This window comes from Ascaphus truei, chromosome 4, assembly GCF_040206685.1.
Source record: "Ascaphus truei isolate aAscTru1 chromosome 4, aAscTru1.hap1, whole genome shotgun sequence".
In the NCBI taxonomy this organism is placed as follows: domain Eukaryota; kingdom Metazoa; phylum Chordata; class Amphibia; order Anura; family Ascaphidae; genus Ascaphus; species Ascaphus truei.
In genome coordinates this window covers 78,666,637-78,692,633 of record NC_134486.1, presented here as the reverse complement: position 1 = coordinate 78,692,633, position 25,997 = coordinate 78,666,637, and the positions used below count along the sequence as shown (strand labels likewise).

General features: G+C 41.0%; 1 protein-coding gene across 4 annotated transcripts in view; it reads right to left on the bottom strand.

The window, feature by feature from the left end:
- Window positions 1-25,997, bottom strand: part of PCSK2 (proprotein convertase subtilisin/kexin type 2) — a 196,957-nt gene that overhangs the window by 93,076 nt on the left and 77,884 nt on the right. For 2 of the 4 annotated variants that reach the window (XM_075596077.1, XM_075596078.1), the window contains exons 3-4: window positions 9,502-9,615; window positions 4,123-4,231 (exon numbers count right to left, since the gene is read on the bottom strand). The exons of the other annotated variants lie outside the window; for them this stretch is intronic. In XM_075596077.1, coding sequence (XP_075452192.1) covers window positions 4,123-4,231; window positions 9,502-9,615 — 223 coding nt within the window. The remainder of the gene's footprint in view (window positions 1-4,122; window positions 4,232-9,501; window positions 9,616-25,997) is intronic. 4 annotated transcript variants of the gene reach the window in all.

Sequence of the window (25,997 nt, the reverse complement as noted above, 5' to 3'; positions counted from 1 at the left end):
TGCCGCCGCCTCCTCCACTGCAAGCCAAGGTAGGGGAGGGAAGGGAGGGTTTGAAGTGCAGGGGGGCTTGATGTGAGGTGCTGGGGGGTTAATGTGAGGTGCTGGGGCCTGGAGGCTTGATGTGAGGTGCTGGGGGGTTAATGTGAGGTGCTGGGGGCTTGATGTATGGTGCTGGGGGGTTAATGTGAGGTGCTGGGGGCTTGATGTGAGGTGCTGGGGGGTTAATGTGAGGTGCTGGGGGCTTGATGTGAGGTGCTGGGGGGGCTTGATGTGTGGTGCAGGGGGGGTTGATCTGAGGTGCTGGGGGTTAATGTGAGGTGCTGTGGGCTTGATGTGAGGTGCTGGGGGCTTGATGTGTGGTGCAGGAGGGGTTGATGTGAGGTGCTGGGGGGTTTATGTGAGGTGCTGGGGGGGTTAATATGAGGTGCTGGGGCTTGATGTGAGGTGCTGGGGGGCTTGATGTGAGGTGCTGGGGGGGTTAATGTGAGGTGCTGGGGGCTTGATGTGAGGTGCTGGGGGGCTTGATGTGTGGTGCAGGGGGGTTTATGTGTGGTGCAGTGGGGGTTGATGTGTGGTGCAGTGGGGGTTGATGTGTGGTGCAGGGGGGGTTGATGTGAGGTGCTGGGGGCTTGATGTAAGGTGCTGGGGGCTTGATGTGAGGTGCTGGGGGCTTGATGTGAGGTGCTGGGGGGTTAATGTGAGGTGCTTGGGGCTTGATTTGAGGTGCTGGGGGCTTGATGTGAGGTGCTGGGGGCTTGATGTGTGGTGCAGGGAGGGTTGATGTGTGGTGCAGGGGGGGTTGATGTGTGGTGCAGGGGGGGTTGATGTGTGGTGCAGGGGGGGTTGATGTGTGGTGCAGGGGGGGTTGATGTGAGGTGCTGGGGGCTTGATGTAAGGTGCTGGGGGCTTGATGTGAGGTGCTGGGGGCTTTATGTGAGATGCAGGGGGGTTGATGTGAGTGCAGGGGGGGTTGATGTGAGGTGCAGGGGGGAGAGTGATGTGAGGTGCAGGGGGGAGAGTGATGTGAGGTGCAGGGGGGAGAGTGATGTGAGGTGCAGGGAGGAGAGTGATGTGAGGTGCAGGGGGGGTGGGATGTGTGTGGTGTGCAGGGGGTTATTGTGTGTTTGATGTGGAGGGGGAGTATTATGTGTGTGGGTGATGGGGACAGATGGGGGTATGAGAGATAGATAGGGAGTATCTCTTCGTGTGTGTGTTCTCTCTCTCTCTCTCTCTCTCTCTCTCTCTCTGTGTCTCTCTTCTTCTGTGTCTCTCTTCTTCTGTGTGTCTCTCTTTTTCTGTGTGTCTCTCTTTTTCTGTGTCTCTCTTTCTGTGTGTGTGTGTGTGTGTGTGTGTGTGTCTCTCTCTCTCTGTGTGTGTGTCTGTGTGTGTGTCTGTGTCTCTCTCTCTCTCTGTCTCTCTCTCTCTGTCTCTGTCTCTCTGTCTCTGTCTCTCTGTCTCTGTCTCTCTGTCTCTTTCTCTCTCTGTCTGTCTCTCTCTCTCTGTCTCTCTCTCTGTCTCTCTGTCTGTCTCTCTCTGTCTCTCTCTGTCTCTCTCTGTTTCTTTCTGTCTCTCTCTGTCTCTCTCTGTCTCTCTCTCTCTCTCTCTCTCTCTCTCTCTCTCTCTCTCTCTCTCTCTCTCTCTCTCTCTCTGTCTCTGTGTCTCACCCACACACTCTCTCTCTCACACTCTGGATCTCTTATTTACCCTACATATCTTAACTGCCCTATACCTACACCGAAAATAACCTATACTGCTTTCTTCCAGATCTAACTCACGAGCTTCACACGGAAGACATCGGAATCCCCCCTAAACCAGAAGACAGGTAGGGAACACCTCCCCTCCAATGTATAACATTGCGGGAATGAGGATACCTGGACATTGAGGGACTGCAGATCAGGTAAGATCCCAGGCGGGATTGCTGCCTTTGATATTGTAATGCGGGGGCGATCAGGCACTAGTTATGGGGTTCAGGAACATTTACTTACACACACACACACACACACACACACACACACACACACACACACACACACACACACACACACACACACACGTAACAAGGACCAATTGTAGTATAATGTAATACAATAAATAAACTAATGTCAAAAACGAATGTTGTTCTTACTAGGAGTTTATTCATTTATTTTTTTTAAAAAGCGAGTCTGGGGGTGGGGCGGGACTAGGGGCGGGGCTGGGGGCGGGGCTAGGTGGCGAGTAGATTTTTTTGTTCGGCGAGTAGATCTTTGGGTGATTTGTCGAACACTGTATATATGTAATTTGAGTAGAATAGCCAAATGAGGTCACTAGGATGGTTGATGATTTATTATTTATAAATAACTGTATACTCCTGTATATGATTTTTGTGTGTGTTTTTTTTTATCTCCTATGTAGGGTTTGGTTGTGTGTACTGTACTTCTGAGTGTTACATGTTTTTCTCTTTTCATGCTGCTCTTTATGTGTTGAAAAAGATCATGTATGTTACTAGTCAGGCAGAGACTGAAAGCCAAAAGATGCACTACCTGAGAAAAGTGATAGACCTCACTATCTGTGCTAGATGAGGCAAACTGAAGACAGTAGGGTTGATCTCATAAGGGGGAGCAATTCTGCGTATAGAAGACACAAAAAAGGAAGCTGCTACCATTCAGTGCTGGGTCAGAGGTACTGCTGGGAGCCACAGAGAAGAAGTGCCGTTAGGGGTCAGCAAATAGCAGTCAGAGAGCAACAAGACCAGTGGATTAGTCCTGGTGGTTCCTTAACGCTGTAGGCCCAGTAGAACCTAAATGGGGTATGTTTTTCTTTTTCATTAACACCATCAATGTCAATGTGCCTACCAAGGCCCTCCCTGGTTGACTAGTACGCCTTGTTAGATTGCGATGCTAGGTGTGTACGGGTGTGGTGGGATTAGTATAAGTTTGAATTACATTTGTGTTCCTCTGTATCTTTGTACTGTATGACTCTGCATCCTGTGTAAAGAATTCACACGAGGACACAAACAACACAAAGTTTGCTCTATTTGAGTAGTGAAAAAATGCAAGGCAGAGTTAGCAAACCATAAAATATTGCAAATGCATTTTGGACAGTTTGTGTGTTTGTGTGTGTGGGTTTGTGTGTGTCATTATGCACCTTTTAGTCTTTTTTGTCTTTTTTTATGTTTGTGTGTTTCTTTCTTTGTCAGTCAATAACTTCCCTACAATATATTTTGTAAACTTGTGGTTTTGTTTGTTTAGAATGGCACATTCAAAACTGCTGGTTGCACTTACAGGTGGTGCACACACCTGTGAGTGTCAAATGAGGTTGTTCTTCTCTGACACATCTTACTTTGCCATCTAAAAACCATACACTGAACATGCGATGAAGGGGGGGGGGCGGGGGAAGAGAGTCTCATATTAAAAGTATTACATGTTTTTTTTTAATCCTTCGTGGTAAAATGGCTACATGTTGGTTTTAAAAAAAGCAATCCCCCTTACTCATTACTTTTCACCTTCGATGTTTTGACAAGGTCGGAACAGGTAGATACCCCAGAACTAAACCTCACTATCTTCAGCTCCTGGGATGCTTCTCTTCTGGGGACACTAACTGGTGAAATATCCTGGTTTAAAGCTCCCTCAATAGGAAAACAAGATGGCCAAATCTCGGCCAATAGCAAACCTCTACAGCAGTAGTTGCAGCTTCCTATTGGATGGCCATTTAAATACCCTTTAAATACATGTAATCCTGGTAACTTCAGCTGTATCTCAGGAACCAGGGTGTCCCCAGAGCTGAAAATAGCATTGCTCAACGGAAGGGTTGTTTTAGGGGATTGCGGCTTTAAAACTGTTAAAGAAGAATAGTGCTCATCAATAAACCAATTAATATACCATAGCAGTAAATGAGAATGTGTTGGAGCAAAATATTGTACGGTACATCAGAAAAGCACAGAACCAGAGAATTGTTATTTACAGTATTCAGCGAACAAAAATATAACTACAGGTATATGAATAAAAACGGAATTTACTGTATATAAAGAAAACGTATTGTGAAAAGAGCTGAAATATATGTAATGTCAGAGTACGTGTGTTAGATGCTTTTATAATCCTCGCTTGAATTTATTCAGTTCCCTAAGAGATTTAATGAAGATCTTACCATCATCCATAATTGCTATGGTAACACCTCTCCCTGTATATCCCAATTCCCAAGCTTCAGCTACATTCAAATCAAGTCCAGGAGTCCCATCTGCTTGACCTGTGTTAATCTAATAAATCAATTAACAAGAATGAGATAACATAATTAATTCCACAAAAAAGGAAAGACGAAAACTACAAGATGAATAACATTTCTCTATAATGCCTGCTGTATGGGTATGTTTATAATGGGAAAAAAAAATCTATTTTTATATACTGGTTTGCATTTTCTAAAGTTAGACGGGTTTATCAAACTTGTACTAAAACACAAGCAATTTTACACTGGACCAATGTATACCCTTAAAACATAACACAATTGACTGAATGCTGCCCCAGACACAGTATATAACAATATCTAAACTTTCAACTAAAGTATGGACTGATCATACCCCTCAATTATGAAGAGACTGAAATAAAGTGTTTGTTAAACTATGGATATGGTATTTCTGAGATTCCTAAAAAAAATTGTAAATCTGAAAGTATAAACTGTATGGATTCTAATAGTATAGTAAATTAGGACACATTTTGGAAAAATGCTTTAAAAAAAAACTTAATTCATTTTTAAAGAAGAAATCCCATACATTTTATGTATTTATTATTAATCTGAATTGCAGTGACCTAAACAGTAGAAATGGGTGAACTGGTCTGAATCCGGATTTCTCCAGGTTTTTTAGACCAAATCCGATCAGCACACCACAACATGTCTGCGGATTGGGTACTAAAAAATCAGAGCGGATTTGTAAAAATGATTATTGGATTTTGTTGGATTTTTATGAATCCGAACTCGGATTCTTACAAATCTGAAATTGGATTTGAATACTGTACCTGAAATTCAATTTAGTAGTGTCTCAAGTTGTATCTATATCCACTCCCACCTCCCTCCAAATAACTTGGGAAGAGATGCCTATGCTCAAATAGGAGCACATCTCATTTATACAACTGGAGATTGAACTCCCCCTCTCCCCGCCCCAAGTAATAATTTGCTGCAGATTACTGTAACAGTGAATTGGGAATTTTCACTTTAGAACCTCTCTACAATACAACCTGTCACAAACGGCACACCTGTGAGAACTTGACCTGCATATGGGACAAGGGTTAATACACATCTATGTAGCTGACCCACTTTTTACTTTCTGCAAAAGTCCTTCAAATGAACAAGATCTCTCCTCAATCCGTCCCAATATAGAATCTGTCATGGCCAGCACACTTGTGAGCACGTGATTTATATAGGCAACTAGGGTTAATACACACGGCTAAACTAACCTACTCACTTTTCACTTCCGCAGGGTACTTCAAATGAGTTAATATTTACTACTTACTCGATTACAAACATATTTTTCCCCGCTACCACCACCAAAGAAATATCAAATATGAAACGTGCTGTCTAAGGTCCCTATTTATTAAAGAAAAACTGTTCACTGAACACACACAAATCTTTTTGTTGCAAAATGTGTGCGGAAATATACTTTACTCTATACAAATCATGCAAACAGTTAATTAAGAGCCCAAAGCATTGATTATTAACGTTTCGCTTTAATATAAAAGTTAAACAGTGCTTGGTTACACAAAGATTATTACAAGAACAGACAGTTATAATAAATGCAGACAAGTTTCTTAAAATAAAAGAATAAATATTGCTAGAATTCCCTATACGTTACCACATGCTATCATTTCTTCCCAGAGAAGTCACTGGCATAGGAAAGATGAAAATTCCAGTGTCCGATCCCAAACACAGTTCTGTTGAATTGTAATTTTCTATTCAAACATGCCAACATTTATGCCCAGACCTTCTTGCATTGAAACACACATAAGACCTACCCCTGTCTTAAATCAGCTCTACTTAAGCTACCATTTATGACTTTAATGAAAAAAACTGTCATGTGACTTTAAAAGTATGCTTTAATATATTAAAGATCTCATAACTTTATTCCTATAATTCTCGTAATAACGGGAGTCATATCAATAGGTTCAGGTGAGTTTGCTGAATGTAACAATACTCATTTTGACCGACTTGCTCCTAAATTTGAGTGACAAATGGATATCTATCACTTGCCACCTCCAAAATATCAAGGGTTTGGCTTTATTGCAACTGTCTTTTTGCAACTGTTACAAATATCTATAAGTTGTTATTCAGAATAGATGTAATTTATTGTAATGTAATGTATTTAATATATCCTTCAGACTACAGACGAGAAAACAAGTATTCTAAAGCTTGCCTTAAACTAGCCCGGTTACATTCTGGGTACATGCTGGGTGTAACCTGGCTAGTTTAAGGCAAGTTTAAGGCATTTCTGCATTGACTAATGACCCATCGGATTAACACAGCAGGGGTCCCTGGCAGTCCCATTCAGTTTGAATGGGACTGCCAGGGACTCCCGCTGTTTATTTGATGGGCCATTAGTCAATGCAGAAATGCCTTAAACTTGCCTTAAATGAGACCCAGCATGTACCCAGCATGTACCTGGGTCTCTTTGGCGATTGCCAAAGGTTTGTGTTAGAATAACCGTCGGCACTATAGTACGTGATGACCTGTTTGCCACCTCTCTCTGTGATGCACACGGAATTTCAAGAATGTTAGGATTTCTTTGAGGCTGACAGCCTATGATCTGTATATCGTCTATACCTTTCAAACTATACATTTTTCACTTTTAATGGGTCATCAGTGATAGCCCATCAATCAAGCCCTCTTTCTAGATCAACACAGATGCAGGAACGGTCTTAACCTGTCATAAAAACAATTCCTGCATTTTTAACACAATTTCTAATCAACGTTAACCCCATGAAGTACCATTTTTATGAAAATTCTTAAAATCCCCTGCGATTTTTATTACACAACCGATAACATTATACAAATTATAATGAGTGACTGCCTATCAGATGGCAATAATGTAATTTTGCAAAGTACATAATATTACATATATTGAGTTAATCAGTTGTAAATGTTATTAAATAACTAGCATAAAACAATGACCATAAAGTCAAGAATGTGCATGTGTGACTGTTTTTTAAAATCTATTAGAAAAACAAATGTTTATATAAATACTGTATACAGTATATCAGCATGTACATGTTGCAAAATACATGCAGTATGTTACATAGTTACATGTAGTTACATAGTAGATGAGGTTTAAAAAAGACATACTGTAGATCCATCAAGTTCATTCTATGCTCATCCAGATACTTTATCCTATATTTATACTTACAGTATATTGATCCAGAGGAAGGTAAACAAAAAAAAACAGTGAAATATAATCTAATGATAACTTATAAGGGGGAAAATAAATTCCTTCCTGATTCCAAATATTTGCAATCAGATTACTCCCTGGATCAACATTCTTCCCATGTTTACTTATTTGGTATATTTCCTATATACCTTTCCTTTCTAAAAAGATGTCCAACCTTTTTTGGAAGATACTGTATCTTATGTATGTGCCAACAGAGTCTCAATGAGTAATGAATTCCACATTTTAACTGCCCTTACTGTAAAAATCCCTTTCCTTTGTTGCTGGTAAAATTTCCTTTTCTCCAACCATAAGGTATGAAACTGTGTTGTTTGTACTGCCCATGGGATGAATATTTCTTTTGAAAGCTCCTTGTATTGCCCCGGAATATATTGGTATAAAGTTATCATATCCCTTCCTAAATGGCTCCTTTCTAATGTAAGCAAATCTAATTGAGTCAGCCTCTCCTCATAAATCAGATTACTGTACTCCATATCCAAGGTGTGGTCTTACTAATGCATTATACAGTGGCATGATTAGATACTTCCCCTCCATCAATTCCCTGTTTAATGCAAGATAAGATCTTGTTTGCCTTTGCAGCTACTACATGACTTTGGGCACTATCGCAAAGCCTGCTGTCCAAGCACTCCTAAAGCCTTCTCCACCAAGGATTCTCCTAATGTATCCCCATTTACCGTAATGTGTAAGTTGCCTTTTTATTCTTGCTTTCCAAATGCATAACCTTACATTTATCTGTAATAAACCTCATCTGCCATTTACCTTCCCAAGTTTCCAGTCTATGCAAGTCCTTCTAGAGAAATTACATCCTGCTCTGATTCTACTACCTTACACAATTTAGTGTCATCAGCAAAGATGGAGAATTTGCTCTCCATGCCACCTTCAACGTCATTAATAAATAAGTTAAAAAGCAGGGGTCCCAGTAGTAATCCCTGAGATACTTCACTCAAAACTTTAGCTCAACCTGAAAAAGTTCCATTTACAACAACTCTCTGTTTATCCTTCAACCAGTTTTCAATCCATGTGCAAATATTTTTACTGAGTCCAATTTGCTTTGTTTTGTACACTAGCCTCTTGTGTGGAAGCATATTAAAAGCCTTTGCCACATCTAAGTATACCACACCAACTGCATTACCCTGGCCTAAATTCCTATTTACCGTGCATCCTCAAAGATACTAATAAGGTTAGTGTAACAGGGGACTTACTCTGTTCAGAAAACTTGCCTCTAATCCAGCAGTGTGCTGGTTAATTGACCAGCACATGGCTGATTAGAGGTGTTAGAAAAAGCCTGCCTCTGAGACAGGAAGTGAGACTCCTTAGCACACCTGTGAGCTGAACAAGGAGACAGACGTCTTGAGCCTGCCAGAAGAGACTGCACGCTCCCAGCAAGACACCGGAGGAAAGTACGTCTAAACCTGGAGAACAAAGAAGCCTTCCCCTACAAGAGACAGAAAAGACTTTCCTTTCTAAGACTTTTGGTATATTTGCACATATCAAGATATATGTTTGGGGCTGGGAGACATGCTAATCTAAAGGGAGTTGTGGACTGCATAGGTTTAACTTGAAATACTCCCAAGTGGAACAGAAGCTTTGTTTGACCCCTTATTTGCATACGTTTGGATGTTTTCTTGTGTTAAAGGAACAGGCACAATAAAAGCCGTATTTAATTTCACCTTAAAACAGTCTCCATTGCATACCTCTGCACATGTCCTCTTACAGTTAGTTTAGCACGACCTTCATAAATCCCAATAATTACCAACAATTTTGTTCTCCATAGTTTTTTTGTATTCCTGAATATTATTCTGCTTAACGCCAATCTTGTGGTACTTAGCCTGCGGAAATGGAGTCCTTGAATATTACATGTAATGGCTTGGCTATTACTGAACTTTGATCCCTAAGAACTCTTTGATGTATGCCATCGGGGCCAGGTGCCTTATTTATTTTAATTTTATGAAGCCACCTATGATAAAATATGTAATCTTTACTTTTCTATTTTCCTCTTTTATACATATGAAGATGTTTTACAAATTCTGTTATTTCTTAATCCTGCTTTGAACATTTTGGAACCCTGAATTTTCAAACTAAAATTAATCTTCACTTACCAGATACCACTGTTTTGTAAATAACGGATCATTCATATTGATGTCGATATCATTGATGTCCCTGTATCCTCGTTTCTTTCTGTCAAAACCTTCTTGTTGAACAACCTTCTTCACCTAGAGAAAAATATACTTTTTTAAGAAAACAAGAAATATATACTGTATATATATTTTTTTTTCAAGAAAAATTTAAATTTATTTCTGTAAATGGCAAGACTATATGTATTAATATATTTGATAGCATACTGATATTTCCATATGGCTTTAAAATAATGCAAGAAAACCAAGTACTGTAATATATTTATCATGTGTGCATCTGTCAACTAACCTTTTATCCCTAGTGTGCACCTTAAGTGTAAAAAATGTTTTTAGTCGGGTGAAGTATAGTGGCACAAACAAGGGCGATACAATGACGCGCTTATGTAAATGGTATATATATTTAATTTTCTGTAACTGTATATTTGTGGATTTTTTTATTTAAAATTTTCATCTTTTGTTGTGGTCCGCTACAGCGTGGACTTTTTAAATTGAATCTAATATAAATATACTTTTTACACACTGACCCCAGTGTGCTGCCTGCTGTCTTCTTTTTGTTTTTCTGTGGGACCTTCCTTGGAGTTTCCACTTATGAATTTTGGAGTACACTTGTGGACGCCTACAAGGAGTTTCTGTTACCATCGGCTCTGACAGGGCGAGTGCAGATTTATATTTTGTAACCCTCTGTACTAAACAAATTTGTATATGTGCACCCCATAATTAGTTGAAACTGCATCCAAATTGTACGCTAGGTTGAACCTGGCATAAATCCAAAAAAGTATGTTTATGTTGTTAGCAACTTCAAGCATTTCTAATTCTGCGCTATGTATCAATGATTAAAAAAATTGATGCAGCATGGATATTTCAATATTTACACAAACAAAATGTAATATTTTTACAGCAGGGCTATTATAAAATATATTAAAATGATTATTTGGTAATAGTAAAAAAAAATGACATAACTCTGTTTGTTTTTTTAACTGTTTATTTATTGAAAGTGTTTGCCATTTTCCCAAAAACACGAAGGGGGGAAATGGGAGGTGGGTACAGAAAAAAAAAAGTTAAGGGGAAGGGCCATGCTGCACCTCAGTTTCAGTTACAGTTCAAGTAAGAGTGCAGTAAAACATTTTTGGGCGATAAAAACCGGTCTACAAATTGTAAATATGAAATAATCAATCAGACATATTAAACGTGTAGAAGAATGTACATTTTTAACATTTTGCTAACTTTGTATATAGAATATTGACATACAATATGTAAAAAATAGTAATATACAATGACCCAATAGAAATACTGATATTTCAATTTCCCCTTTCTGCTTTGCTTTATTACGGCTCCCAAACAAGGAATTGGAAATGGTGCAATCTGCATAAAAATATAGCCTTTTTAATTGTGCAATAGAACAGGTGCGCAGTCAGAAGTTCGGATTGGGTGGGTGCAGTTTTTACCAGTCCTCCCCGTTGACATTGCGATGTCATGTGACACTGCATTATGTGACACTGCGTTGTCATGACGTCGCTATGCCATGCAACAGCACGTTGTCATGGCAACATGTCCCATGTGACGTCACTGCCTCACATGATGGTGCGTTGTCATGGCAATGCTGCACCCTGTGGCATCACGTCACCATGATGATGCAACGTCACATAACACCCCGGAACTCACCTACAGAAGTTCCGCTCTCTCCCCCGGCAACGACTTTCATTGCTGTGGAGAAGAGCGCGATACCAATTCATGAGTGGGTGCAAATACACCTGTGCACCCCCCTGGTTGCGTTACTGCAATATAATATATTTTGCTTCATTGCTTTTAATTAACATGAATCAAGAGTTATATTTATTGCTAGGGCCAAGCGAGACAAATGCATCACAAAATGTAGTTATAACCTAAACAAAATCCATTTTCATTTGGGAGGGAGCCTCTTGAGCTTTATCTCTGTCCAATTTAATTCCTTTTAATTTAAATTGTATCAACCAGGTATGCAACACTATGCAATGTGTCAGACATAATTTCAGACAACAAACTATGCATCATACAGATGTAGCAGATGTATTACCATTGTTTACACACAAAATAATGCATTTAGTTACATATTATCTCTTTAAAGATTGTTTTCAACAGCACTACTGTGAATTAACATACCAGCATTAACAAAATGCATTGTGTTACCTTGTTCAATAACATCTGCTACATATGTATGTAAGTAGTCTCATAACGACCTTCATACGGTACATACCATGCAATTGTTAATAAAATGTATACTTCTTTTTAGCACTACAGATATGATGCCAAACAAAATGTCAAAGACCCTGTTAGCACATATGCCTCTGAGGCTTTCATTACAGGAAATGCATGATTTGAAGCATATCCAGTAAAAACAATTTAGACCATTTTATAAATCCAGATATCTAGGTATTTGAATGTACTGTAATTGAACTGTGTAAAGTATGTATACTTTGTTTTACGTGATCTATCTATCTATCTATCTATCTATCTATCTATCTATCTATCTATCTATCTGTAGAGGTATCTGTACCATGTTAGCTGAGCGTAATAATCAAAAACGAATAGATGATATCGTTCTGTGGCTAACGAAATGCTTTTATTTGTGCGAGCTTTCGAGATACACTGATCTCTTCCTCCGGCGGTGTTACAATGGATAAAGCAAGAGAGGTTTTTACTTAAAAACTGTGCATCTTGGAATGTATCTGTGACTGAAGCCTATGCCTCCCCACTGTGAGTATCGCATACTGCACAGGGGAGAGGGATAGGCTTCAGTCACAGATACATTCCAAGATGCACTGTTTTTAAGGTGTAGATAAGAACATTGGCAGAGAGGCAGGCAGGATAATTACAAACAATTCTGATAGTGTGTGAGAAACCCCATATTCGCATTAAGTCCTCTTGTTTTGGTGTCAAAGAGTCTTATCATTCTGAGTTCAAATGTTTTCCATTTTTGGGTGCGTTTAAACATTCCATTGAGGATTTTGATTTTTAAATCATTTATGGAATGATCTGGTAGTGAGAAAGGATGTCCCACTGGTGAGCAGTATCTTCCTTCTTCGTGGTGGAGTATAGAGTGTCTATGCATATTCATTCTGCCTTGAAGTTTTTGGATGGTTTCCCCAATTTAGCATCCTAGAGTGATCAACCATGGAACACTCAATGCTAAAGGATCATACTGCTGCACATCCAGGAATGTGGTTTATATGATTCAATATATCAATGGCGCTCTGCACTAAGACATTAAAAACATATATTATATAGTAATGGAAATATACAACCAGTGGCGTGGATGTTTCTCCTGGGAATGGAAGTTCCACAAATGATGGGATACCATGTAAGGGAAAAAAAATTCACAACATAGTGTAATACTGTTAGGCATACATACAAACATATAACATGAGACGGACACTGAGAACAACAGGTGACTAATTACAAACACATTTAATAAAGCATATCATTAAAAATACATATAATACATAAAATATAAAAATGTTAGGACACTCCAACTCAGGTGGGGGTACCTGCTTACCAAAAGTAAGAAGGGTTCAAGCAGTGGATATTTAAGAGTATCCCCTCTATGGAAGGCTGCTGCTGCTGCACCGGACTGCTGGGCTCACACGTGTGTAGTGCACCGTGGGTAGTGCCTGCTACCTCTGGTTGTAGCTTCTGCCTCTATGCGCCGTGGACACGGAAGATTCTCGTGTCTGCTGGGGAATGGTAATCCCTTCCTGCTCGGCTGTAGAAAGCGCGCCAAACGGAGCTGTTTGTGGATGCGGATGGATATCCGCCCGGATTCGGCAGCCAACGGACATCTGCCAGCAAGTTCCAAGGGGGACAGGATTCACCACCGAGTATGGAGGACCTTTCAGAGACACCCTACGCGTTTCGAAAGTCTTGCTTTCTTCCTCAGGGGTAAACGTAGTATGAAAAAATAGTCCCTGTATGTCCCGATATATATAGTCCCGGATTAAAGGTGCAGTACACCAGAATATCTTTGCTCATGCGCAGATGTATGCTTTGGGACTCTCAGCGTCTCAAACAAAAACATATACACAAATACAAACACAGAACATGAAAAGACAGGTTATACATTTCAAATGGTAATAATAAAATTTACACTTTCTGAAGACTTAAATAATAACTATGAAACATAGGAAATATATAGCCCAATTTCAGAATCACTATTGATATCGTCAAACAACAGTTGTGAACCCTATGTAAGAAGCATGTTGAGCAGAATATACAATAACCTCAACAGTAGATCATATGAATAATGAAGAAAAATATATATACCCTTGTAATGGATAAAAAATGTGATGGTGCTGTGTAAATATACAAATATATGTTCCCATACATTGGGTAATGTTGTGATGATGTTGTGTAATTATGGATTTAAATCAAATATATATATATGTGATTTGCGTGAAGTATTATAAATTTAATAACGTGTGTCTATTGTAAAAATTAATTTATATAATGAGAAAAGCAATTGTGCAATGGTGACCAAGTGATTATATGAGTTACTTAAAGTGCATACAAATATGTCTGCTGTGATCAGTGAAAATATATATGGCTAATACAATTTTAATTTCAAGTGGACACCAATCTTATGTCCTATTGTATATATAACTAATATGTGCTATTTACAAAATATATATATATATAGAGTGATTCTCCTGTGATAATCAATAAATTCAAATATAATAATATGCTATGCCATAGTCCTGTATAATGAAGATATAATATTCTATTTGTTGGATGGATAATTTATCTGTCCAGAAGGAAAGGTTTCAGATCGAAACACCAATTGAACATCTAGATAGGGAAATTGACAATATCTTTGAGAAGTATCAGCACAATAACAAGTACCAACCACTGGTGGACTTTGAGCAGGAAAATAAATACTCTAATAAAACTAAAGAGGATAAACCTACCTTTTCTTTTTTAGACTGGCGGAGGACACGAGAACAGCAGAATGCCAGAGAAGCTATAAAAGACCTACTAGGGAAGGACGGGACATCAAGAGACAGGAAAAGAAAAAACACAATAGAGGAAAGAGAGGAGGCAGAAAGACTAGGGAAACAAACCAGACGGTAATTTCCACCTACACCAACATATTTAACATCAGTCAACAACCAATATCTGATAAAGAAAAGGCAGTTCTTTCTAAAGGACTATCTTTTGCCCCTGTTATAGGCCCGAACAGCTTCCAACTATACATAGACGTACAAAAATATGTAAGAAAATTATGTCTAAAAAAATATTTTGTTCAAGATGCGGTGTCACGCCTGGACAGTAACTCTAACCTCCCCATTAATCCTGCACCTAACATCCATTCCACGTTCAAAAAACCCTCTACTTTTTTTCCCAGGTTCGCCGGTGGTCCGTTTGTCAATACTTTTGCACAGATGGTCACCGACGACCTGGAACAGCAGAGCCGTAATTACAAATTAACTACACATAACCTTAATATGGAGGAAAAACAACTATTGCGTGCACTTGGAGAGAATGGCTCGATTGTAATGAAACCAGCTGACAAAGGAGGGGGGTTGGTAATTATGGATAAAACATACTATCTTCAGGAATCAATGCGTATTCTTGAAGATGTCTCTACTTACCAACCCCTCCCCTCAAATCCTACAGACAACTATTCACAACAATTACTCACATTTCTTAATACAGGATTGGATAACAATGCCATTAACAAACAGGAATTTGAATTTTTGCATAACCAATTCCCTATAATTCCTATTTTCTACATTATACCCAAAATTCACAAAAATCTAGAACAACCACCTGGACGCCCCATTGTGTCAGGCATCCGGTCTCTTACATCAAACTTATCACAATTCATCGATCATTATCTCCAACCGTATGTCATAAAACTCCCTTCATATCTCAGGGACACTACCCACATGCTGCAGACAATCAAGGACATTCAATGGCAATCACATTTTTATTTAGTTACAGCTGATGTCACATCACTTTACACTGTTATCGACCACGTTCAGGGTTGTGATGCTGTTGGCCAATTTTTAGATAATGATCCATCTATCACATCATCAGTAAAATCATTTATTACTACAGGCATTCAATTCATACTCTCTCACAATTATTTTAATTTCAATGATTTATATTATTTACAGATATGTGGCACCGCCATGGGTACCAGGTTTGCTCCAAGTTATGCAAATTTATTTATGGGCAGTTGGGAAAATCAATACATCTGGTCCAACTGTCCATTTGGAGCGAACCTGGTCCTATGGCGGCGCTACATAGATGACATTATTTTCATTTGGTCTGGGTCACTAGAGGAGCTGGACAGTTTTCAATTGTACATGAATAATAATCCATTTAATTTAAAATTTTCATTTGTTTCTAGTAATATTTCTTTAGAGTTTTTAGATTTAGTTATATACATTCACAATAATACTATTCATACCAAAACTCATTTCAAAAAAGTTCAGGCCAACAATTATCTACATGCCAACAGTCATCACAACCCTGCGTGGATCGATAACATCCCCAAAGGCCAATTTATCAGGCTCAAAAGAAACAGTTCCACACCAGAAGCATTCCATACACAAGCACAGGACCTCCGAGATAGATTTATCAATAGAAATTATTCATCTAACCATCTCGACAAAGTCATCTCTGAGGTTGAAGCAATAGACAGATCAACCCTTCTTAAATACAAACCCAAATCATCCAATACACATATCCAATTACCATTTATCACACAATTTAATCAAATGGCACCAGGAATTAAGAAGATTATTCAAAAATATTGGCCAATCCTGAGAAAAGACCCTGATCTATCTAAAATACTTCCACTAAAACCTAAAATAATATTCACTAAAGCACCTAACATAGGCCAAAGGCTAGCTCCCAGCTGTCCACTCAGATCCAACAGTCGATTCCAAACAAATACAAACAAAAAAGTTACAAAAGGGTATTTCACATGTAATACATGCACAGCATGTAGTTTCAGCTCCAAACAAACCACCTTCACATCTACTCAAACTTCCAAACAATATATAATACAACAACACATCACATGTAAAAGCACAAATATAATTTATCTCCTTGAATGTCCTTGCGGTCTGCAGTATGTGGGTATGACCACTAGACCGATTAAGCGTCGGTTCTACGAACATATTTACAACATCAAAAAAGGCCTGGATACACATAGCGTATCGAGCCATTTCCTCCAAGTGCACGACAAGAACCCAAAAGGTTTAAAATGTGTAGCGATAGAGGCAGTCACGACAAACTGGCGTGGTGGAAATAAGGGAGGGGCATTAGGCAAAAGAGAATCCTTTTGGATCTACGAATTAAAAACACTCACCCCTCTTGGGCTCAATATTGAATTTGATCTGAAACCTTTCCTTCTGGACAGATAAATTATCCATCCAACAAATAGAATATTATATCTTCATTATACAGGACTATGGCATAGCATATTATTATATTTGAATTTATTGATTATCACAGGAGAATCACTCTATATATATATATATTTTGTAAATAGCACATATTAGTTATATATACAATAGGACATAAGATTGGTGTCCACTTGAAATTAAAATTGTATTAGCCATATATATTTTCACTGATCACAGCAGACATATTTGTATGCACTTTAAGTAACTCATATAATCACTTGGTCACCATTGCACAATTGCTTTTCTCATTATATAAATTAATTTTTACAATAGACACACGTTATTAAATTTATAATACTTCACGCAAATCACATATATATATATTTGATTTAAATCCATAATTACACAACATCATCACAACATTACCCAATGTATGGGAACATATATTTGTATATTTACACAGCACCATCACATTTTTTATCCATTACAAGGGTATATATATTTTTCTTCATTATTCATATGATCTACTGTTGAGGTTATTGTATATTCTGCTCAACATGCTTCTTACATAGGGTTCACAACTGTTGTTTGACGATATCAATAGTGATTCTGAAATTGGGCTATATATTTCCTATGTTTCATAGTTATTATTTAAGTCTTCAGAAAGTGTAAATTTTATTATTACCATTTGAAATGTATAACCTGTCTTTTCATGTTCTGTGTTTGTATTTGTGTATATGTTTTTGTTTGAGACGCTGAGAGTCCCAAAGCATACATCTGCGCATGAGCAAAGATATTCTGGTGTACTGCACCTTTAATCCGGGACTATATATATCGGGACATACAGGGACTATTTTTTCATACTACGTTTACCCCTGAGGAAGAAAGCAAGACTTTCGAAACGCGTAGGGTGTCTCTGAAAGGTCCTCCATACTCGGTGGTGAATCCTGTCCCCCTTGGAACTTGCTGGCAGATGTCCGTTGGCTGCCGAATCCGGGCGGATATCCATCCGCATCCACAAACAGCTCCGTTTGGCGCGCTTTCTACAGCCGAGCAGGAAGGGATTACCATTCCCCAGCAGACACGAGAATCTTCCGTGTCCACGGCGCATAGAGGCAGAAGCTACAACCAGAGGTAGCAGGCACTACCCACGGTGCACTACACACGTGTGAGCCCAGCAGTCCGGTGCAGCAGCAGCAGCCTTCCATAGAGGGGATACTCTTAAATATCCACTGCTTGAACCCTTCTTACTTTTGGTAAGCAGGTACCCCCACCTGAGTTGGAGTGTCCTAACATTTTTATATTTTATGTATTATATGTATTTTTAATGATATGCTTTATTAAATGTGTTTGTAATTAGTCACCTGTTGTTCTCAGTGTCCGTCTCATGTTATATGTTTGTATGTATGCCTAACAGTATTACACTATGTTGTGAATTTTTTTTCCCTTACATGGTATCCCATCATTTGTGGAACTTCCATTCCCAGGAGAAACATCCACGCCACTGGTTGTATATTTCCATTACTATATAATATATGTTTTTAATGTCTTAGTGCAGAGCGCCATTGATATATTTTTTTTGTACTGTTCAATACCTGGCTGGGGTTCAGGGATATATCGCAGGCTGCCTGCACACTAGGATATAGCGCTACCTATTTGTTTTTTATATGATTCAATGCAACAAATGTGACCAAGGATGCTACATTGATGAGCAGGAATGAATGTTTAAATGCCTGTCTGTCCATTTTGCCTCCCCCAGGTGTCTAAATGGGTGTTTGCCTAAAAGAACAATAGGTTGACTTCTACTACGATGTGCGTGCAGTAGATGATTTTACTTTTAATCACTTACCTCGCTCGCACCTTGTACCTGATGGATTTTCTTTCACTCATACAGTAGGCTGTTTCTTGTTTTCACATATCATTCAATATCACTGCACTGTAACAGAACATTAACTTTCATTCATCTTAATACAAGTTAACATTTTGCTAACTTCTCAGTACATTTAATATTGATATACTTGAAAAATATAATATAAAATGACCCAATAGAAATATCAATTTCACATATCCGCTTTGCATTATTTTAGCTTCCAAAAAATAGGAAATGGTGGCATCTGCATAAATACATACTGTAGCTATTTTAATTGTGCAATAGAGTATATTTGGCTTCATTGCTTTTATTTAACCTAAATCCAAGTTATATATATTGCTATGTCCAGGTGGGACAACTGCATCACAAAATGTTGTTATAACCTAAACCAAATCCATTTTATATGCAATGTCTCATACTATGATGTATGAACAGGTAAGTCCCTGGACCTAAAAATATCCCTCTGTATGGGGTATGATACACTCCTGAAGAAGAAAGAATTAGCCTTGAAAAACGTGTTGAGCCTGGAGCCTACACTGCTCTTAAACTGTGCCACTCTGAAGCTCTGTGAAGCAGTCGCTGGGCTTACCTTCTGACCCTGGAAGTGACATCATCCCGACATCGCCAGGACACCGAGACGCCGGGGCAGTCGCAATCTTCAGGAACACAGGCCACATGGAGCGGGATGCTGTGCAGGAAACCATCAGATGTAGCGGGTCCATCCTACTGGGTTAACCCACTGACTCCTCTCACATGCTTTTTAAAAGACTTATTTTGGTAATTCCACATTCTGTTACCTACCAATTATGTACCTGTTTCTATTAAAATGTTTCAGACTATCAGGGGCTCCCTATGTGCTCTTCTACCCCCCCCCCCCTCCTTTTTTTTTCTTCATATGGGAGGAAGCCTTTTTACCTTAAATTCTGTCCAACACAAAGAACATATCAAGTATAATTGCTTTTGGAGGGAAAAAATAGACATTAAGGTGTCCATTGATAATGTTTTACCAATAAGACTCAAATTAGGCCCTAGTTCAAGAAAAAAAATCCATACTTCAAACAATGAAACAGAGTTTTGAAACAAAACAGACACAGACACACACAAGAAATATATTGATTTGTAATACACATCCACTTAAGCATGGATTTTAAAGTACCTAGGATGATGTTTAAGCAGTAAGACATTGAAGCAGAACAAATTAACTGAATAATCAATTGACTTTGCAAAATATACTTAGGCAGGTAAAAAAAAAAACCCACAGCATTTGCTTTTATAAAAGCCTATCATTCCTTATGACTCAAAATGCAAAGAATATGAACTCTTTATTAACTAATTTAGAAGGTCTAAGGCTAATGATATGTAAGCCCATGTGGTTAAATGACTATTGAGGAATATATATTTCTTGCAGATTTATGCAATACGGTATTTCCCTTTTTACTAAGAATTAAACATAAACCATATAGCTTTAGATAATTCAAACACAAAAATCTTTATGCTTTACTAAAATTACAAATATATAAAATCTCTGAAATAAACATGTATTAGACATGGTATAAATGAAAACACTGTCTGCACAATAGGTGTCCTGCGACTTTAATTTACCAATGAAAACTCTCTTCAGCAGAGTTCTAACTTAAAGGTCTATTGACAAGCAGACCCTGCAGCATATCAGTGATTGTTTAATGGGACTGACAGGGACCCCCCCCCCCTCTGCTGTTAATCTGATGGGCCATTAATCAATGCAGAAATGCTGGGGCTAGTTTAAGGCAAGTTTAAGGCATGTATTCAGAATGTACCTGGGTGTGCCAGGGTCTTTTTGGCGATTGCCACTGGTTTGTGTTAGAATAGTCGCAGTCTCTGCTGTATGTAGCATCTAAGTCAAATATGAATAGAAAAAAGCAAAATAGAAAAACAAAGTCACAATTTAAACTAAGATAGAATCTATTTGACATACAGATTCAGCAGCCTTATCCGATCATTTCATGGGTTGTATTCCTTTGCACACCCCATGTTGGTTCGAGATTTCTTGAAATTTTCCCACGTTAAGACGCGAGTTTACTAGTAAAAAAAATCACAGAGGCAGCGGTGATAAGCCACTTAGCACTGCTTTTTGGCACATTAATAAACTCGTGCAATTCTAGTAGCAGTGATTAGGCTATGAACGCCTATCACCGCTCTAGAATGGTGATTTTATCACAAAATCCTCATGCCAGAAAAAGTTGGCGTAAAGGTTTTGGAAACCTGCAGAGAAGCGGCGAGATGGGACTTAGAAAAAAAATGAATTTTTCTTGATGCCGGGAATCCCTGGAGCTGATATCCATTAATGTTAGCACCAGGGACCCCTGGCATGAACCCTATACAATAAAAATGCATTTACAGTAAACTTCATTACCATAGCGGATAGCCTCAGCACATCACCTCAGCACATTCTCCCCCCCCCCTGCAACTCACATCACTCTCCGCCCCCCCTGCAACTCACATCACTCTCCCCCCCCTCTGCAACTCACACCACTCTCCCCCCTCACAAGGAAAACAGAGTCGGGCCCCACAGCCCATTTCAGCAGCCCCCCAAAGCAACCCCCACAGCCCATATCAGTGCCCCCCAGTTCATTTCAGCAGCCCCCCACAGTAGCCCCCCACAGTAGCCCCCACAGCCCATATCAGCAGCCCCCCAGCCCATTTCAGCAGCTCCCCCAGCCCATTCCATTTCAGCAGGCCCCCCAGCCCATTACCATTCAGCAGCCCCCCCATGTCAGCAGCCCCCCACCCCCTCCCATGTCAGCAGCCCCCCACACCCCTCCCATGTCAGCAGCCCCCCACCCCCTCCCATGTCAGCAGCCCCTCACCCCCCTCCCATGTCAGCAGCCCCTCACCCCCCTCCCATGTCAGCAGCCCCCTACCCATGTCAGCAGCCCCCCACCCAAGTCAGCAGCCCCCCACCCAAGTCAGCAGCCCCCCACCCAAGTCAGCAGCCCCCCATCCAAGTCAGCAGCCCCCCACCGTCAGCAGCCCCCCACCCCCCTCCCATGTTAGCAGCCCTCCACCCCCCTCCCATGTCAGCAGCCCCCCACCCCTTCCCTTGTCAGCAGCCCCTCACCCCCCTCCCATGTCAGCAGCCCCTCACCCCCACCCATGTCAGCAGCCCCCCACCCAAGTCAGCAGCCCCTCACCCCCCTTCTATGTCAGCAGCCCCCCACCGCCATGCTTACCTGGTGATGGCGACGGCAGGGAAGCGCGAGGGATGCGCGCTCTAGCAGCAGACCCGGAAGTTCCGGGTCGCGCTACACTGCTAGAGCGCATCCCCGTGCTGGAGGAGGGAGCAGGGAGCGCACAGCCACTGCTGGACGCGCTCCTAATGGAGCGCGTCCTTCTTTCCCAACCAGGGAAGAGGGGGTGAAGAAGGGGGGGGTGGTGAAGAAGGGGGGAGTGAAGGGGGTCCGTCGCAGGCCGAACGGGTTGCCCCGTGGGCCGCATGCGGCCCGCGGGCCATATGTTGTGCAGCCCTGGTGTAGACAGTAAAACATGAACACAAATTTTTTTTTATATCACTCTCCCCCCCCCCTGCAACTCACATCACTCCCCCCCCTCTGCAACTCACACCACTCTCCCCCCTCACAAGGAAAACAGAGTCGGGCCCCACAGCCCATTTCAGCAGCCCCCCAAAGCAACCCCCACAGCCCATATCAGTGCCCCCCAGTTCATTTCAGCAACCCCCCACAGTAGCCCCCCACAGTAGCCCCCCACAGCCCATATCAGCAGCCCCCCAGCCCATTTCAGCAGCCCCCCCAGCCCATTCCATTTCAGCAGGCCCCCCAGCCCATTACCATTCAGCAGCCCCCCCATGTCAGCAGCCCCCCACCCCCTCCCATGTCAGCAGCCCCCCACACCCCTCCCATGTCAGCAGCCCCCCACCCCCTCTCATGTCAGCAGCCCCTCACCCCCCTCCCATGTCAGCAGCCCCCTACCCATGTCAGCAGCCCCCCACCCAAGTCAGCAGCCCCCCACCCAAGTCAGCAGCCCCCCATCCAAGTCAGCAGCCCCCCACCATCAGCAGCCCCCCACCCCCTCCCATGTCAGCAGCCCTCCACCCCCCTCCCATGTCAGCAGCCCCCCACCCCTTCCCATGTCAGCAGCCCCCTACACCCCTCCCATGTCAGCAGCCCCTCACCCCCCTCCCATGTCAGCAGCCCCTCACCCCCACCCATGTCAGCAGCCCCCCACCCAAGTCAGCAGCCCCTCACCCCCCTTCTATGTCAGCAGCCCCCCACCGCCATGCTTACCTGGTGATGGCGACGGCAGGGAAGCGCGAGGGATGCGCGCTCTAGCAGCAGACCCGGAAGTTCCGGGTCGCGCTACACTGCTAGAGCGCATCCCCGTGCTGGAGGAGGGAGCAGGGAGCGCACAGACACTGCTGGACGCGCTCCTAATGGAGCGCGTCCTTCTTTCCCAACCAGGGAAGAGGGGGTGAAGAAGGGGGGGGGGGTGAAGAAGGGGGGAGTGAAGGGGGTCCGTCGCAGGCCGAACGGGTTGCCCCCGTGGGACGCATATAGCCCGCGGGCCATATGTTGTGCAGCCCTGGTATAGACATTAAAACATGAACACAAAAAAAAATTATATGTAAAGAATGAAAATTTTGATTTTTCTGGATAACAAAGGAAAAATGCATAATACAAAAATACGTCGCCTCTTCTTCAAAATGTACAATTTTGTCTTTTTCTTCTTCTCAATGGATCGTGCTTCTTGGACATCTTGGTTTGTAAAGAAAGAGACAATATAATATATTTACAATCACACCGTACATTATTCAATACCGATTTTTGGGGTGTTTGACGAGAAAGGGCATGACATGGGGAAAAGTACATTATTACTATAGTGCCTTGTATCATCTGCTTTTGGAGGGGTGGGGTGGAGGGGACAAAGCATGCATTGCATGTGCTACTGCATTTTACAGTAAGACTAGAGGTTTTAAAGTACCTTAGATTTTGGGGGGCTTGGGGGGAAAAAGAGTACCATACAATTTGAAGAGTACAAATATTCAAAGACTATGTTTCATGGGACCCACTCAATGTTGCAATGTTTATTAACCCTTTATATGTTTTTTATTTGTGTTTTCAGCAATTAGAACCATCCTGAGATTTCTTACATTTGTTCCTTGAATGTAATATAGGAAAATAGAATACTATTTGTCATGTTTAGCTCATGTGGTCATTATATGTCAATTATGGGATCACTGAGACAGACTTGTTCTCTCTGGAGGTCTACAGCTGAAACAGTTTCAATTAAGTCCCTGTTCGTGGGGTTTCTATTTTAAATGTTGGGCTTGCAGGCACTCTCCTCACTCCCAGACGAAGCACCAGCAGAGCGTGAAACGCGTAGAGGAGGAGGCTGTGCTGCAGCCTGCTGTTTTATCTGTGTGTGTCCAATAAAGCTACTGTGTTCAACCCTGGATCTGACGTCATTTGGCTGTTTGCTGTCGCACCGGATTCTCCCCTTCATCTCTACACGTTTACTTTGCCGGATGCACGCTGTGGGACTGGTTATTGAGGAGCTGTAGGACCCAGGAGCTGACAGGGGTAAGATTTCCTTCTATGGTCCTGAGCCCCGACCTCTCTAGTGGTCCCCCGATACTCCCTGTGCCTTACCTTCAGCCCTTTCACACTTCTTAATGTGTTCACCATTCGGCGCCAGCCAGAGCGCATGACAGCCAATCACTTCTGGATTTCCTTCTGTCAGCAGCTCGGCTACCCGTTTATCATTGTTTGATTTCCTCTGTTAACACAGAAGCCAATTTAAGGGACCATATCCACCAGCCTTGATTATCCATTGGTTCATTTGGAAGTTGTCCCTTTTGACTGTTATACACACACAGCAGGCTGCATCATGGATCTGGAATCTGCCAGCCCTATAGACACTGCTTTTAGCTGCTGCAACAGTTCCCAACGGGAACTCAGAGCAGAAGCCATTTTCAATGAATCTTCTGATATTTATTGTGAAGAAGCAGCAGATTTAAAAATGCAATTCACTAGATTGTAGAAATACTTGCTGCATGACCAAAGAATTTGGTGGGAGATTACAACCATTGAAAATTACAATAGAGTCAGACGCATACCAAGAGATTTACGCCTAACTAAAGCACCATCATTTGGGTTTGACAAAGATGATTTTGAACGTAAATGGTGCATGATTTTGGATGAATGTTCATTTAAACTTATGGACCTCATTATCCAAAATAAAGTGTTGGAAAAGAAATTTGTGGCCAAACAAGTGAATGATTTAAAGACAAAACTCAAGGCTTTTTCACACATTGATAGCTTTAAAGATTTAGATGCCAATTTAGCCAATAAAATCAAGAAGCAAGAGAAAATTATTACTATCACGAAGCAAACTAAGTTTGAACGTGATAGAGCATATTATGAGGCTAAACAAGTTTATATTTGGCAAAAAGCAACATCTAAGACCAAAGGTAATTTTAATAAATCTAAAAATTACAATGTAAAAAAAGCCAGTTCAAATAAGTCTATCCTCAAAACATCTAAAGACAGGACCCAATCTGGAGCCTCAGACAGTGATCATACCGCACATGCAGTTTCCTTTACTCTTTCAGAAAGTGACTTTTGTCCATCCTCTGCAGAAGAAAATGCAACTTCAATTGTCATGACAAACCCCAGTAGAGCAGATGGCTATAAAGCTCCAAAAAACAGGGGAAGACAAGAAGAAGCAAAAGGAAAAGTGCACGGTGGAATGCCAGCCAAAAGATTAAAGATCTAGAGAAGGGAAACTGTAGTGTGATTAACATCTCTAACTATGAACTCACTTTTGCAGAGCAATCTGTGTTATATCTGGGACTTTCTTTTGCTCCAAACATACGATTTAATTTATTCTCTACGATGGTGGATATGTATTGTTTTATACGCAAATTAACCCTTAAACGTTTTTTCTCCACTAGGAGTGTACAATCTGCAAACAATGTTAGCGCCCCCTGTTTGATATCAATCATACTCAGTCTCTATCCTTAGATTTCAGGGACATGTGTTTCAAGCAAGATTTAACAGATATTTTTAATGAGAACAATAGTACGGCCTATGATCCTTCCGAATTTTTAGGAAGACAAGACTCAGGTTTCAAAATTAACTCTAAGTTCAATCCCTCATTGTTACGCCGGTGCTGCCCGCAGACCAGACCCGTCCCCTGAGCTGCAGGGG